This window comes from Rhopalosiphum maidis, chromosome 3 (assembly GCF_003676215.2).
Source record: "Rhopalosiphum maidis isolate BTI-1 chromosome 3, ASM367621v3, whole genome shotgun sequence".
NCBI classification, from domain to species: domain Eukaryota; kingdom Metazoa; phylum Arthropoda; class Insecta; order Hemiptera; family Aphididae; genus Rhopalosiphum; species Rhopalosiphum maidis.
In genome coordinates, this window is record NC_040879.1 from 25,616,850 (window position 1) to 25,633,693 (window position 16,844).

General features: G+C 31.1%; 3 protein-coding genes across 3 annotated transcripts; all 3 read right to left on the minus strand.

Annotated features, from left to right (window-relative positions):
- Positions 1 to 153: 153 nt before the first annotated feature.
- LOC113556299 (Na(+)/H(+) exchange regulatory cofactor NHE-RF1) lies at positions 154 to 5,613 on the minus strand. The gene is made up of 2 exons (XM_026961155.1): positions 4,748 to 5,613; positions 154 to 1,187 (listed from the first exon to the last, which is right to left on the minus strand). Exons 1-2 carry the CDS (start codon positions 5,315 to 5,317, stop codon positions 984 to 986), a joined length of 774 nt encoding a protein of 257 aa, XP_026816956.1. The 5' UTR covers positions 5,318 to 5,613; the 3' UTR covers positions 154 to 983.
- A 281-nt stretch (positions 5,614 to 5,894) lies between these two features.
- On the minus strand, positions 5,895 to 8,276 carry LOC113557162 (ATP synthase mitochondrial F1 complex assembly factor 1). Its single transcript, XM_026962504.1, has 5 exons — positions 7,871 to 8,276; positions 7,618 to 7,807; positions 7,388 to 7,552; positions 7,199 to 7,321; positions 5,895 to 6,319 (listed from the first exon to the last, which is right to left on the minus strand). The coding sequence occupies exons 1-5, from the start codon at positions 8,122 to 8,124 to the stop codon at positions 6,017 to 6,019; spliced, it is 1,035 nt and encodes a 344-aa protein (XP_026818305.1). The 5' UTR covers positions 8,125 to 8,276; the 3' UTR covers positions 5,895 to 6,016.
- A 4,138-nt stretch (positions 8,277 to 12,414) lies between these two features.
- On the minus strand, positions 12,415 to 16,776 carry LOC113559408 (mannosyl-oligosaccharide glucosidase). The gene is made up of 4 exons (XM_026965213.1): positions 16,265 to 16,776; positions 15,908 to 16,186; positions 14,105 to 15,469; positions 12,415 to 14,022 (listed from the first exon to the last, which is right to left on the minus strand). The coding sequence occupies exons 1-4, from the start codon at positions 16,265 to 16,267 to the stop codon at positions 12,646 to 12,648; spliced, it is 3,024 nt and encodes a 1,007-aa protein (XP_026821014.1). The 5' UTR covers positions 16,268 to 16,776; the 3' UTR covers positions 12,415 to 12,645.
- Between the last annotated feature and the right edge of the window lie 68 nt (positions 16,777 to 16,844).

The following is a 16,844-nucleotide window of genomic DNA, read 5'->3' on the forward strand; positions in this document are numbered from 1 at the left end:
AGGACGCATCAAATGATAAGGCAAGGAAGCAGGCAGGCAGTGGTACCGTGGAGGTAAACAATTTATTCCATGTTCGAGAAATTATATTTTTATTTAAAATATTTATTATATATAAATAGAAACACATAATAAATCGTATAATATACGTACAGATATTTCTTTTGGAGCAATATGGTTTTTATAAATGTAAATAATAATTAAGTACTCTATATGAATCATATTTTATAATGATAAATGACAATATATTGTGTAGAATAATAGTTTATTATAATATGCATAGGGACCTACCTAGTACTTACGAGTTATTAAATCACCTAAAATATTATCTTTATTTAAAGATCTGCACGACTATGTTATATGTACGTCGCGAGATTATTTACTAACCTCTAAATTAATAATAATTAGTAGAGAATATTTTGTTTGTTATGACACGCAGTACTTGAGTGTATACATATAATGTTCTATGTGCGTGTTTGCGTGTGTACCATATTTACGCTTTCTTCTCATTTAACAAATCGAAAACATCAGAAAACGACGAAGATAGTCGCACTACTAGTACACATTCATACACGCACATAATATATAATATAAAAATATGAAATACGTTTTTGATGTCTAATTTAAATTGCACAGATATTTAAAACCGAAAAAAAAAATATACAACGGCATTACGGCGATAAATTCGCATGCGCGGCTATATAGGTATATATATAATAGACGTACCCTGTATAACCTTATATAGACTTTCGGACGGACGACGATAAAAACTAAACGCTAAAGTATACAATTTTTTTTTAAAATACTTAATCATTAAACTCACTTAACACACTATGATAATATATCATTATGTATAGTTATATTATCCTAAAATTCACTATAACTTAGGGCGCGTGTATTTAAAAATGCGTGTATGTATGTATGGGCGTGTGTGTGTGTGTGTGTGTGTGTGTGTGTGTGTAAAAAGATTCACAATATTTTCGTTTTCACAACTTGTCGACAATTTCGTACTTTTTACGGAAATCTAACGATCCGTCTCCAGTACCACCGGCGCGTCGCGAGTCTTGCTTCTTGCGTTCGGCCAATCGCCGGCGCAGCTCAGCAGCCGTCATGTTCAGATTTAACGTCGTAGTAGTGTTGGACGAAGTCGTAGAGTTTGCGGGCTTTGCAGTGTCGTCGCTGTTGTTCGCCTGTAAAAACAGTAAAATACCCCGATACGAGCACGTTTAATACATATTATATATCTATATATTTAAATTGCACGATTTAAGTTATTAACAACTAGAACGACTATAAATGAAAAAAATCCTATGTTGCAATCAGTGCTGGGTTATAAATTTAAAATCATCTATCACCAATAATTTTGTGTTTCCTAGAGAAAAACTACACTATACATAGACCATAGACGTGCCTAAAAAATGTTTACCCCTCCATGTTTTGTTTACCTTGAACAACTATTTATATCTTGCGAGATTTTTTATAAATTGATATATTGTAATAGTATTAGTTAGGCTTGTTTGGAGAGGGAATGTAGAGGTTGCCACCCCCATACTGGTGTATAGCAAAATAAATAAGAAACGACAAGGAAATAGTGCTAGCCAAAATCAAAAAGAAAATTATTGCTGATATTAGACGATACCAAGAGTTCAGGTAATAATTTCAAGATGTCAGCGCACTATATTATATTTTCTCAATTTCGGGCCCTTAGTAAATCCTGTGTTGTTAGGTATACCTAATATTAACGTTAGAATTGGCCAATTTTCAAACATAAAATTATAAGAACAGTATATCGGTATAATATGTGTTTATATGTTGGCTCTTTATACAATATTTCAATTTTCCTGTAGTGTAATGATTATTTTTGTAATTTATAATGTACTCATAACTCTCAATTGAAATGCCTTATAAAAGCTAAAGTACAAACACAGATAATTTCCTTATCTTTAATAGTTTGATAATATGGCAATTGGCAATTGATTCTAATATTAAAGTTAATAACACAGATTAGATTTTCTGAACGTAAATTTGTCGTGTTGTGTGTGGAGAGTAAACAGATAGTGCGGCGGCAGTGCGTTGACGACTAACATTCAATCTAATACATTTTTAATGACAAATCTAATTGATTAACAAATAACTACAATATGTTTAGTTGCAACAGCTGTGGGTTACAATTGGTTAGGTTTTAGTAATGTTGAAAAAAAATAATTCTTATAAATTTAAAAATAGACGAGAACTGTAAATCGGCAACAGGAACGTGCAGCATAGTCTAGTTATTTATAAATTATCGGCTTCAATATAATGTGAAATTATAAAAATTATCGGCTCAAGCGCGTCAATTTACATATTAGCTCACCGGCCAGTCTGTCCCTGCCAGCAAGTTATTTGTATTCTAACTGACAAAAGCACAAACTTAGTGCAATGGTACTCGGACAAAGAGAATTAAATTATAGTATTTCTTACGATTTAAATGCATTTTAAATTGATTAAATATATCCTATATAATTAAATATGATATCATAAAATATCGAAATATATAATTTATTGCAACTGACCATGTAACCATACACAATTGCTATTATAAGTAAAGTACATACTTATATCGTTAATGACTCACGATCTTACTGTGGGTTTTTGATTTGAAATTGACACTTCCGTAAATGGAAAACATAAGTACCTATCGAATTATTGAGTACTGTTGCAATTTATGAGTTTGTTACATGACGGGAATTTTAGGAAAATAATATTTGCTAATTTTGCAGGTACATCGTATTACGCAAATTTTCAACTAAGTAAAACAGCATTTTTTTTTTTATATACAGACAATAATTAGTTTATATAGTATGCATTTCTTGGAGTGCAATGACATCTATTTTTTCCTCTTTCATAAGTTTTGATTAAAATTTTTAAGGATAGTGGTTGCCATAGCCTGCACGTAGCCCTCTCTGTATGCGCTTGTAGTTATATTGAAGACCCTTGCGTACGAACTAAGACTATGAGCGTAACTAATACCACAATAAATTAGTACCTATTACCTATTATTATTAAAATACATTATTCCTAATTGACTTTTAATATTTATTAATATATTTAATGGCTGTAATATAGGTATATAATGATTTTAATTATGGTTTGGTTTAATCGCACCTATTTGTAAGTAAAGTATTTTGTTGAAAGTCGATTGTAATGGACATCTTTCAGGCAGCTGGGACCCACGATATCCATCATTTAGCTCGATATTTACTGTATATCTAATAATACTTAAGTATCTATATTATATACATTATAAATTGATGTTTAAAACTATGGCCGGTACGAGAAAAAAATATAAAATTAATAACCTTAACATATTTAAAATATCACTTAACTTTCAGTTTGTGTTGCGTTTAAAAATATGATAATTATGAAATCCAATTTGTGTAATTACCAATACTTATTTACATACGATTACGTATTTATGTTATACCAAACTACTTATTAACATTATTTTTTAAATATAAGCATAAAAATACATAATTATATTTAAAAACAAAAAGTCTTGTTCGAAAATTCCGAAACGAATTTATAACAAACTTACATGACCATTTCATTATCATGTACGACAAGCATTTAGGGCATACAGAAATCATACATTATAAGTGTCTAAAAGCTCGCTGTCTTATAAATTCGTTTATACGACATAATGACGTATATCGTGTGTGTATTGGTACTTTACACTTTTGAACTCATCTTATTAAACGTCTCTCATACTAAATTGATGGTACACAACGGGTCACGGGCTGGGCAGGTATGTAAATATACATCATCACACCTATGCATGCAATACCTGGTACCTGTATGGAATAATCTGCGTGCCGCGGGCGCGCATTGAACAGAGTAAACATTTTATGACGTAGGTAAGTTGTATACTGCAAGTAGTCCAAAGGCTAATTAAAGTGGAAAATCTAGTCGACTATGACCAACTGCCACTAAAAACGTATAAAGTTACTGGAGAGGTTATTTACTAAAGTTTTGGAAATATATCTATTAATATGTATTTATTTTGCGCGCCTGACATTTTGAAACATTTTTCGTCGGAAATTCTATTTTACCGGTTTATTACAATACCTACTGCAAAACTGCAATATCACAGCGATCTGCAAATGCTTAAACTTTTATATAACGTTTCGCGCATAATGTAATCGAATTATAACGCTAGCGTGATGGTATTATAATAATATTATAATATTTTTAGGTAGGTACCTGTGTGCGCGCCGAGTTACTGTAACATCACGAGCTGATGAAACGTACCTACGTGTGGGATATATTATACCGTACAGGAACATAGTGGGGGCGTCCTCGACCGCGTTTTTCACGCGTCATACGGCGATGCCGCCAGAGTCCTTGGCTACAACCGCCGTCTACCACCCACGCCCAACCGTTGGTCACAGCGATATTATAATATTACATTTTTACAATAACATGTAAGTATTATGCACAAACACACACACACACACACATATACACACAACACAGATTCCACTGACGAATCCGACACCGCCACAGGACCCAAAATCCCAAACCGTCGCCTTGATCGGATACCACCGATCTCGTACCTAAGCGCGGGTCGCAAACCGCGACTACGGAAATAATATGCGTTTTTACATACCGGACACGACTAATATACGTATGAATAGTATAATCTAGTCGGAAGGCGATGCAGTAATAATAATAATAATAATAATAATGTCAACGCGACGGGAAACAAACTCGCCTGTTGTTTTGAGTCTACTACATGGTCGGCGACTGCCGTGGTCGCGGTCTTCGGGCTCGGCGCGTTCTGCGGCTGGAGCGCGAGACATTCGGGTGTCGGCTCCTCGGGCGTGCGCAACACCAGCACCTGCAGCCCCATGTCGGCGTGCACCCTGATGCCCTTCTCCCTGTAGAACGTGTCGGCCCGGCGGTCGACCACCAGCAGCGAACAGCGGCTGACCGAGTCGTCCGCGTCGCCGTCGGCCGTCACCGAGCCCTTCTTGATGCGGCTGACTACCTTGGAGTGCGTCTCGCCGTCGATGTCCACACCGTCCACCTGCACGATCCTGTCGCCCTCTCGGAGACCGGCGCTCTCGGCCGGGCTGCCCCGGTCCACCTTGCCGACGAACTGCCCGCCGGAGAACGGCAGACCGCCGTTGGGTGACGACGCGGACGTTTTCGACTTTTCGGCGTGCAGGTTGAACCCGTACCCGTCAAAGTGCTCGGGCCAGGTGCGCAACACGCATAGCCGGACGGTGGGCTCGGCCACCTGCTGAGGCTCCAAGTCGTTGTTGGCGTCGTGGGACGACATGACGTTTCGTGCGGTGCGGACGCGGATCGATGTGTGTTAGGCCACAGGTTCGCTGCCTTGCGAAAATCCAAATCCAAACCTCCCGGACCGGTTGTGTAGCGGTTGGAACGAGTTGCGGTGCGAAATGCGAGTTGCTCGACGCGAGAGAAACGTCCGGCAAAAGAGAAAATTAGAAAAACACCTGTTGGCGATAACTGCTACTCGGGTACTGCTAGCAGCACTCGGTAACGGGCGCTGTACACGGTACAATATTATACGGCTAATGCACCAGATGTGTGTGACAGGTGGCGGCCACGGTTACGGATAATGATTATGCGTTGCGCGCTCACGTCCGTTGCCAACATCCATACGATCGTGTTATCACGCTATCACTCTTGTGTCAAATACTTTAAAATATGTTAAAATTTAAAATTCCATTGGTATTTTGTTCTTTTATAATTTTTACCTGTTTGGCATTCACTTGTATTTGTCGCGAAGCATGCAAAACGCATATTATTAGGACATTGGTATGATTACAAGTTATGGCGAGAAATTACCTACATTATGTTGAAATAATATTAAAATAAAAACATTATCATTATTGCTAAGTAGTATTTATTTTATAAATACACATCGATTGCATACCTACTTTAGAATTTATAAAAAAAAAAATTCTATGTTTGAGAGACACTTTCTGCTCTTATGAATTATTTAATATTTTTAAATGCTCAAGGTTTCTACAAGAGCAATTACGTCAGAGTGTTTGAAAGTTACATCTCCTTCGTTGAATGATTTTAAAAGTTTTTCTTTGTCAGCAACTCCAGAATCTACTCCGTAAAATATACGTAACTGGTTGACAAGGCAAGCTGCTTCAGCAGCAGATAATAGTTTTCCATCGTATGTAGATCTCATCAAGACACACGATTCATTATCAGATCCACTGTTTTCAATAGCTTTATCATTGTTGCAAAGGTCAGTATAATATTCAATAGTCATACACTCTGGCGCGTTTTCATTGTATGTCTAAAACATAATATAAATAAACAATTATGTAATTGTTTAATTTAATAGAAAAAATAAATTAAAAATGTATTTTTTTCTCATATTGAACTACTTTAATATAAGGTTATCATCTTAAGAAGATACTACAACTGTTATCTGTCTTACAAGTGCATAACACAACAAATCTAAACTCAGCAGTTCATGTTTAGCTTAGTTAGCTTTAATATTACAAAGCATTGACTTATTCACTTATTATGAAAAGAACTTAATTTGTGTTGGTAGGGTGGTTTTTTTTAATGATAGTTCTGTTTTAAAGAATATATATATGGGCATTTTTCTCTCTCTCTCTCTATTTTATATACTCTAAACTTGATAAAAAATTGAATTATCATAAAAACCCTAGATATAAATATAGAAAGAGTTCTTATCATTAAGTTTTATAACAAGTCATTTTATTCTTTTATTAAAATTAACAAAATTAATAGCTAACTTCTGAGCATAGGTTTGTAATTTTACATACTAGTATGAGACAACAAATTAGAGTGCAGTGTCATCTTAATTACTATTTATTAAACTGAAACAAATTAAAAACAATCTATAATTTTTAACATTAAAACTTTTTACAATATAATTTTAATTTATCTTGTGCAAAGCTTTATATTTTTTAGGTATATTAACAGTAATGATTGGAAGTAAAATAAAAACTAAATTACATAAACTAGAAATTAACCAAGTAATTAAAATTTAGTTGAATAAATCAAGTAACATTCAAAATAAAAGTAATTTTAAGTTCATTAAACTTTTAACAAATGTTATTAAAACTTAAGTGGAATAAAATGTTTAAACTTTAAACAATAAATTAATACATATTACTCATCACAATACAATTGAAATATTTACCTGATAACTAATCAATGGTGTCAAGTGAACTGTGCAATTAGACGTTGAATGTTCTTGATAGTGCTGGAACTGTGCAAATATGAATTCATAACCACTAGTGTTGCGTGGAAGTGGCAATATAAACTGAAAATATACACTTTATTGAAACCGTTGTATTTGAAAAGTTAGGTTGTAAAAACACTTGAGTACCATGGGATATTTAATAGACTGACTATAAAATTTTTCAAACTGGTTTAGAGGAATAACTGCACTCAGAGTTTCATCACGTGTCCTATGATACGCCAACCATATTTCAGATACATCTCGCCATGATTTGTCACGTAACAATTCTATGTTCATAACTTGTTCTAGAGTCTTTAAATCAATATGATATGATGCCATTATACAATTGAAAAAATGTGTTTAGAAATTTTGTTTACTTTTGGTTTGATCAGTAGTGACTGGGATGGTCTTCGTTTTGGTTTTGCTTGTGGTTTAGCTTCAGTAATGTTTATTTTTTCAGACACTGTTTCTGTAGTATTTGCTACTGTCGCATCAACAGTATTAGTAGTCTCTTGTTGTTTTTCACGTAAGCGTTGTAATGCTTCTCTGTAGGCACTTGCATTTTTTCTATGGTACAAAAACAAAATATTCTTAATTTTTGTTAATTAGATTTGTATAAAATTTTTTTACTTTTTAAGATCTCGCAATTTCTCGGCATAAGCTGTGTAATATGGGTTGTTTTTTAAAGTTTCATCTCCTTCACTATCTGAAGAAGACGATTGTTGTTGAAACGAACTAGATCTTTTAATTGTTTGGGTCAATCCATTGTTATTAGCCACCGCATTTGAAGCAACAACTTTCAATGTATTGCTGGAGGTTGCTATATGTTGTTGAAACTTCAAAAGACTATTATGCAACATATGACGGTTTAACGCCATCAGCATTTTGGTGACGATTGATGATTAATTAATAATTAGGTAATTTGAAATGAATCAAATATTATAATAAACATTCACGAACTACGAACAGCTAATCGAAGAAATATGTATCAAAATAACTATGAAGAGGTTTATAAAAATTAAAAATTATATTCTCGAGTTTCAATGATTGATACTAATGATACTATAAAATTGATAACAATAAAACAATAATATAGTGATAACAACATAAGTTTATTAGGATAAATAATATATTATATTTAATATTCTTTACTCTAAAGATAGATCGATGGATACTATAAATTATAATAATTAATTCTAATTATATTCTAAGACCGTGGGTGGATATTATATGTTATAATACCCTTGTATTGATAATTGTTTATTGTTCAGTGATAAATGATCATAACAACAATAAACAACTTCAAGAAACAAGACACAACTATATAGTAATTATACAAGTAAATACTAAATGTTAAATATTAATACATACAATCATTGGAATTACAAAACAATAATACAGAGTACAGACTATAGGTCTATAGTTCAATATTTTAAATTTTTTTTAATAAAACACAGTAACAAGTAATGACTAATAATCATTTTTACAAATTTTTACTAATAAAGTATTAGTACATTTTTTTTTCGAGATATACAAGTACCTAATGAATTGAATAACAAAGCAAACTTCAAAGTCTCTCGATTATAAAAACTCACATTATACTTCAGCAATGTTATATAAAAAGTAACTTAAGTTCCATTTACCATAAGTTAAAATGCTTACAGAGCTGTGGGCTAAAACCAAAAAAAATAATTTTTTTCCTAAAAGATTATCACTAAATAATTTAATAGTTAGAACCAGTGGCATAGTTACCACAGGGGTAACAGAGGCAGTTGCCTTGGGGTGCAAAATAACAAATAAAACAATACTGGTTTTGTGTAATTGTAAATTTATTTTTATTTAATTTGAAACAAAATATTTAATGTGATAAAATGTGATAGGGCTAAACTTAAAAAAAAAAAAAAACAAATTTAGTCATGACAAAGTTTTAATGACAAAGGTCGAAGAATCGAATATATATTGGGTAGGGCAAAAAAATATTTTGCCTCAGGGCGCTGACGAGGGTAGTTACGCTACTGGTTAGAATATCAAATCATAGGTGTTGACTTTTAAATTTTAACATGTGGATAAAAAAAAAACATCTGTCTGTGGACATTATTCCATTTTTCTTTATTGGTTATAGTTAAAACTAAAAAAAAAAACAAAAACATGAAAATTTTGTCTAAAATCATCATATTCATTTCAATATAAAAACATTTTTTCTTGTCGAACACTTGGTAATTAACATATCTCCTGTATTCCATAAGTCCAAAGATTCTACAATTGTTTTGTAACAATTCATTACACTATCAAATCATTAAACCTCTGTTACATAGTACTTTACATATAATTTTTTAATCTTCTTAACATGGAAACTGATCTTTCAGTAGTTCATGTAGTGATTGGTACTGTCAAGTGTTAATATCAATTGTACGCATTTCTTAAGCTCGGTTAGATGAATGACTAAAATATATGATTCATTTTTAATAAAATTAAATTTATCTGGAAATGTGAAATGATTAAACCTTGGCCTTTAACTATATCATGAAATATATTTTTATGAAGTTTCAATTTATCAATATTTAAATTATCCTTATAAAATTCATATATTATTTGTGGTGATATTTTTGGATCAATTAAAAAAATGTCCACATTAAATAAAAAAGATTGAACTTCAGAGTTAAATCTTAGCTATAAGCTAGAAAGTATATGATCAATGATTTATTTGTATATTTAGGTGAAAATGTAAAAGATTTGATTTTACTCTCTTCATATTTAAAAGTATTTCAGTATTTTATCTCTAGCTATATTTATGTAGATAATGAATTATTTTAATAAACATTTTCCTGACAAAACTAATTAGCAATAATAATTATTAAAAATTTTTATATACAAAAGTGAAATGACGAAATACTGTTTTACGTTTTACCCCTGTTCTAATTGTGTATGGGGGTGATGCGATGAGCATGAAATGTATGTCCTGTTTATGTATAAAAACAAATATATTTGTTACAGTAAAAGGGGTAAATTAGTATTAGGTTAAGAAATAATCTAAAAGTATTAATTGATACATTTCCATTGTTTTGAACTATTGATGTGTAAAAATTATGTTTTCAATTTTTAATTCACTATCAAATATAAAATAATAATTAATAAATAAAATTGATGTTTGTATTGCTAGAAACAGCCAAATATCATCACACGTTGATCATGTGTAATTATAAAATAATATGATCGTCATATCTAATAATTTGTGTAGCTGTGTACAAAATTTGAATTTTAAATGTTTAAATTTTAGGAGGTTTTTCTTGTCTAACATGTTTATTTTCACCCATCTCTGCATTGTTTTAAATGTTGTTATTACTAATTGTTTATTATGAATTGAAAGTTGGAGAGGGCATTATTCCTATGTGTATTGACTGCCTTACAAATATACATGGCACATTTTCATTCAGCTGAATCTATTTTGTGTTAAATTCAGTATTACAGTAAATTTACTTATGTTATCAAATTAAAAGTAAGAATAACAGATAATACTGTGTTTCAAGGAATATATACTGTTATATTTTAACGAACAACACAAAATTCTAATTTCTATTCAACTCAAATTTGCTATGTTGTGTATTTAATATTTGTAAGATGGAATCAACACAATAGACATTATGGTCATGTCTAGTATCTACTAGGCTCTCTAATCAATAATCTGTAAAGAAAATTGAATTTCTAAAATTGTTGTAATAACTAGATTCAATAAAGTAACTTCTTTTTTAAGTAGCTATGGTAAATAGAATTTACTTATTATTATTATTCATTTACACTTTAATTAAAATGTAAAGATAATTCATGAACTGATATAATACCAAGTTATACTAGTAGTCAATAATTATTGCTTACACATGTGCACAAGGTAGTATTATCTATTGAGTATAAGAAATTGTGTGCTTAAGAGAGGTAGATGAGACCTATAGGCTATAAGCTGCTCACATTAAAGATCAGTCCATAATTTAATTTTTATTATATATATACCATGTTCTGAACAGTGATATTTTTTATAATTAATACAAGATAATAAAATATTCATTTATGTAAAAATAGTTACCCATCATACTCATTTTTATCCATAATGAGAGCTATTAGCAATGGTCTTGAAAAAACTTAGAACAGATAATATAATTTTACTATAGATTAAAATTTATAAATACTAGTAGTACTAGTAGCTATTTTTGTAAATACTTCAAAATAATGTGTCTATAACCAATTAGACAAAATAAAATCATCATGTACATGGACATTTTTTATTTCTTTTAAAATGTAGAATATAATTGCATGGTATAAAGTTGTAATAACAATAAAATTAGTTTCCTTAATTATGAACAAAATATTTATTAGTTTATAGGATCATTTATATCAAAACTAAACTTAATTAGTATTTTGTACTCATAATACTAGTAAAATAAGTAAATAAAGTAAAATATATTTAATGACTAAAAATAATACTTATATATAATATATTTATAAAATACAAGTCAACAAAGTTTTTGAATTTTTAGAAATTAAACTGTAATAATGTATACATTACACAATAAATATAACCTTCTCGCCTTATAATATTTCATTTTGGTAACAAAAATGTATTGCAGACTAATTAGTCAATAAGAATTTTATGTTAATATTTTGAAAGACACTAACCATTCATCCACCCATAAGAGGATGTCAGTACTGTATTGGTTTTCTCTATCTAGCAGTGCATTTTTTAAGTAATTTTCACTGACCAAAAAAAAAATTTATCAAAATAAATAGTTATTATAGTATTATTTCATGCTTGGCCAGTCTTAAAAAATAAAGTGAATAAGACAACAAAACATTTTCAATGGGCAGCTTTTTTGTTGCCAAATTTACTAGTTTAAAAAATGCAATGCTGTCTGATCCATGCAATCATGCACAACATACACTAAACGTATTCACCTAAAATCATTAATCACTTTTTTTTTAGTAAAATCACTTATTATAAAAATTATAGAGAATATTATTATCAATTTGTCTAAATATTGGTTCATAATAATTTAATATCTATTTTCAATTTACAATTTTTTTTATCATTTTTAAAGTCAAATATGAAGTCAAACAATAAAAAAAAATGATCATTAAATTTATCCAAAATATTAAAATTAAAAATATGATCCTTTATTATTTCTATAATATGTGATTTTACTTTAAAATCTCTTAAAATTATAAAAACAATTTTTCTTTTTGTGTTTTTGAGAGATAAAACAAATATTGCACTGACCTCATATTATTAACTCTATTAGTATAATAAAAATAAAATAATTATAAATTTCCTAATAAGTTTAAATTTATAATATGAAGTGTACACTTGATTGTATCTAAACAACAAAAATAAATGTGATATACATTAAATCATTTTTTTAGTAAATTTCAGCCATAAGTAGTACAACATTTGCCGACCATCCTGTAAATGGTCTAGTTCCTTTGCCTTTATGAATTAAACCTAATATATTATCTGATATTGGTTCATCTTCATATTGTTCCCATACATAACCAGTACGCTTCCATTCTTTGTACACACATTGAATTACATCATTGCGTATTTTATCATATAATCGTGCACATCTTTGTTTGGTTTTTACATCTAAGTATCGTATTGGTTCCAAGTTTTCATATTCATCATTATTTGCATAAGTGGACTCAGTATCTTCAGGTAAATTGGCATAATAGTATAAAGATGAACATGCCAAGTATTGCATATTAATCCAAACAGAGCCACGCCAGTATGGAGGGTCATGCATAGTATTTCTTACTTTGTACAGCGGTGAACTTTTTGACAAAGATCTCAAACCACAACGTTTAGTTAATAAACCATGATTTCCAGTACTGTCATTATTAGTTCCTTCTATTAGGTCTAGTATTGCATTTAAACGCTGAGAATTCTTAACTAATCGAAAAAACATAGGGAATAGTGCATTGTACCCCACATGTGAGTCAACAAAACGCCATTTAGGAGAACTCTTTCGTCCTACTACCCTCACTGAATCTTGCATTCCTTTTAATTTTTCTAATCTTACATCATCTGTATGTATACCATAATCGGCATACATTGGAATTTTTGAAGTAAAAGTTTGAGAAGTATCATTATTTCCCTCTGACCAATGCAATCGATCCAAATTTTCAACTAACATCCAAAAATGTACTGAATATTTATTTTCAAATTTGGTTATACCCGGTGGTTGTAGATAATTGTGAAGATTATTCATTATTCGTGCACCGTGAGCCATCCAACAATGTAAATCAACATGACGTTCAGATGTATCAAAATCAAAATCATCCGCTCTTTTAAAAATATTATCGATGTTTGAAGTTCCATCATCGTTGACAGGATGAGATGATCTGGGATAATCATCCATTCCTGAAGTTAATGTTTTAGGATTCAATTCCTTGTTAGTTATTGCATCACGTCCTCTCCAACGATATCCAATAAATCTTTTATCTAGATGAAACTCAAGATTGGTTGAATGTTTAGTATAATTATTTACAGCCTTTTGAGTACGGTTAAACCATGTATACCATGCTTTAAGTCTTGGATATAATTTTTTTAATGTATGATCAACTTCATCAAAGTTTAATTTTTCTTTATTACTAGGTGTATCATCTTTGGCCTGTCGACGTTGTTTAATCTGTCTTAGTAATAAGTCAACAGTAAGTAATAGCGCTGGTGGATTGGCAGCTCGGGAACTTTGAACCACAAATTCTTCTGGTACTCTGGATCTGGCTTCTGATCCTAGAATCTTTGAACAAATATGTTTAATTAAAATCAAAAATAATCAATGTATTACAAAATAAATAAATAAGTTTTAAATGTCTTATAACCTGCTCTCTAGGTATCCATCCTTGGTGATTTAACAAGTCCATCCAATGGCCTAAAATATGTAGTTGTAATTCAACGCTCCATCTCCCCAACATTAGACCATGAAAACCATCATCCCATAAAAAACCTCTAGGAAACTGTGATCTTGATGGAACTGCTGTTAGTAGTCCCGCCCTCCAATACTTTACAGCATCCACTATATCTATTTCTGATACACCACCATTGTTTAAATTATTTTCATCATCATCATCTCTAACTAGAGAAGATCCATAAAAGTATCCCAAGCTCCCAGCCATGTTACTAAAAGTAACTTTTGCAAAATCTAATAATAAAGATTTTTCAGCTGTATCTTTCAGTTTAATCGGAAATGTATTGTGAAATTTTTGTTGAAATTTATTACTGTATTCAGTATGTACAGAACTAAATTTACTTCCTACTAATAAAGGAGATGTGTCTTTAAATAAAGCTGCATCTATAAATTTATTTTTCTGAGTATATGCTACATCTAGAGAATAACTTCTAAATTTAGATGTAACATCTTTCTTAATATTAGGGGTAATTGTTATTTGTACAGCTACAAAATTTTTCAAAAGATTTGAAGTTTGACGACTATTATCGTGTATACTATATTTTTCTTCTACAAGCATTATTTGTGAACTAATTCCAGGCTCTTTTACAGGTTGTCGTTTAATAGCCATCGATTTTGCTAAGCATTGTTTTAACATAGCTGTATTGGGACACCATGAACTACTTATACTTGTGTTTATATGTACTGTTGATATACTAAGATTATTTGTATTATTGGGTGGTATGGGAATTATAGACATTTTGAAGTCGCTTAGACTTGGAGTAGAGCCCGTAATTGTTACTAAAGGAGTTCCTAATTTACCATCTACACCTTTTTGTATGCCAAGAGAGTATTCTTCATTATTCAATAACTGTTCATCTTCTCCAGGATCAATATAAACGTACCATACTAGAGACACGGATGATGCTGAATTATTTGTTTCATATATTATTCGTGTAGTCCAATCAGTATTTGATGTATCTGTTTTTCCATCATTATTTGGTCTCAAAAATATAGTTTGTAATTTGAATCCATTTTCTTTTCCATCATTAATTACTTGATGTCCATAATTTACAGTATCATGCTCCACATAACCATATACTAGATTTTCGTGAGCATTATCACACATATGACGAATTGAAGAATCAATTGATCCAGTTCTCATCAAACTTTGTTGTGTGTACCACATAAGGCCAGCAGCAACAGAACCTTTTCCCAATGGCTCTTTAGTGCGTAATCCAAAGTAAGCGCCTGGTCTGTAAGTTCCCCATAATGTTGGATCACCATTTTTCTGTATAACCTGCAAGTAAATGATATTAAAATGTATTATAAAGATACCAATCAAAATAAATCAAACTGAATAATTACAATAATATTATATAGTCAAGAAAAAATAGCCTAAGAAAAATGTTTATTATCAAAAAAATATTTGAAAAAGTATAAAAATAATTTAATTTAATGATTGATATCATTTCTACTTAGTTAAATAATTAATCTAAAATTTGTAAAAGTGTAGGTACTTATTGTTAAAAAATTGTTCATAGTTAATTGTAAGTAGCTACTTCATTTTATTGATTTGAATAAGCATATGAACAACAAGTGTTAAAAATAAACAAAAATAGTAGAATATAATTTTCAAGAAAATGTGAATGTCCAAATAGGTTTGACCTAATGGAAAATAAATTAAATTATTTTTATCAGTACACCCTATTTGTTTAAATAATGTTAAATAAAATACTTTTGGCCCCTCATAGGGATAGTTGACAGCTCGTGTATCTAAGTATCCACGATAGGTCAATGCTATAATTGCACACAGTAATACAATCGTCGATAGTATCCATGTTCGACTCAATGTGAATTTGTCATCATCAATATTGTCCCGAATGCTTTCGGATTGAGCTTTCAGTTGTCGACGTCCTTCTGTTCTAAGGACACCCTGACGATCAATGATAGCAGTCGTTGGAGAAAATCTCACAGTTGGAGTCGGGGAGCTGGTTTTTTTTTTAACTGCAACACCCTAATCAAAAACGATATTCAATAATTATTGCACTGGTCGACAATAAATAATTCAGCATCGACGCAATCGTATACGTACCATGTTTATAAACGAGGTGCGACACTAGTAGAAAATTACAACACATATATGACGTGTGTGTCATGTAATATTTAATCATGAAAACAGCAATAATATTTAATAAAAAAACCGTATTTGTAATAAAAAATAATAATTATTATTGTTCATCACAATAACAGTCGACGTGCAGTATTATCTGTTATCACTGTTCGGATACCGTCTTATCAGCCGGGTGGTTACGTGGGCGAATTCTTAGATAATACGGAAAAAAAATTTATGCCTGCAAAAATGTGTGCGGCCTTTGCAGTCGTAAATAATTGTCACGTTATTGTATCAACAATAACGCGAAGTGTAATAATATTGTGTCTGCGGCGGGGGATGCCGACGCAATTCATTCGCGATCGTCGTCCGTCCCACCGTCGCTGCAGTCTAGCCATTGAATATTATAGTTTTTTTGCACAACAGCTGCATTTTAATATTGGAAGTGATATCGGCGGCGGCCCAGGCTTGTACGGATACGATACGCACACACACATACACAACACATCACACGCACCCACACAATACACGCTCACACACGCCCGACCGACCGAAGTCGTGC

Bases quoted from the DNA above. Each gene is read 5' to 3' on its own strand.
- LOC113556299 (XM_026961155.1), bottom strand. From the start codon at position 5,317: ATGTCGTCCCACGACGCCAACAACGACTTGGAGCCTCAGCAGGTGGCC. The intron at 1,188-4,747 runs GCGAGTTTGTTT...CTGTTTTTACAG, and splicing joins TAGTAGACTCAAAACAACAG to GCGAACAACAGCGACGACAC.
- LOC113559408 (XM_026965213.1), bottom strand. The intron at 15,470-15,907 runs GTATTTTATTTA...ATTTACTTGCAG, and splicing joins ATCCCTATGAGGGGCCAAAA to GTTATACAGAAAAATGGTGA. The intron at 14,023-14,104 runs GTTATAAGACAT...ATTTGTTCAAAG, and splicing joins GATGGATACCTAGAGAGCAG to ATTCTAGGATCAGAAGCCAG.
- LOC113557162 (XM_026962504.1), bottom strand. From the start codon at position 8,124: ATGCTGATGGCGTTAAACCGTCATATGTTGCATAATAGTCTTTTGAAG. The intron at 7,553-7,617 runs GTAAACAAAATT...ATTGATTTAAAG, and splicing joins CACTACTGATCAAACCAAAA to ACTCTAGAACAAGTTATGAA. The intron at 7,322-7,387 runs GTACTCAAGTGT...GTATATTTTCAG, and splicing joins AGTCTATTAAATATCCCATG to TTTATATTGCCACTTCCACG.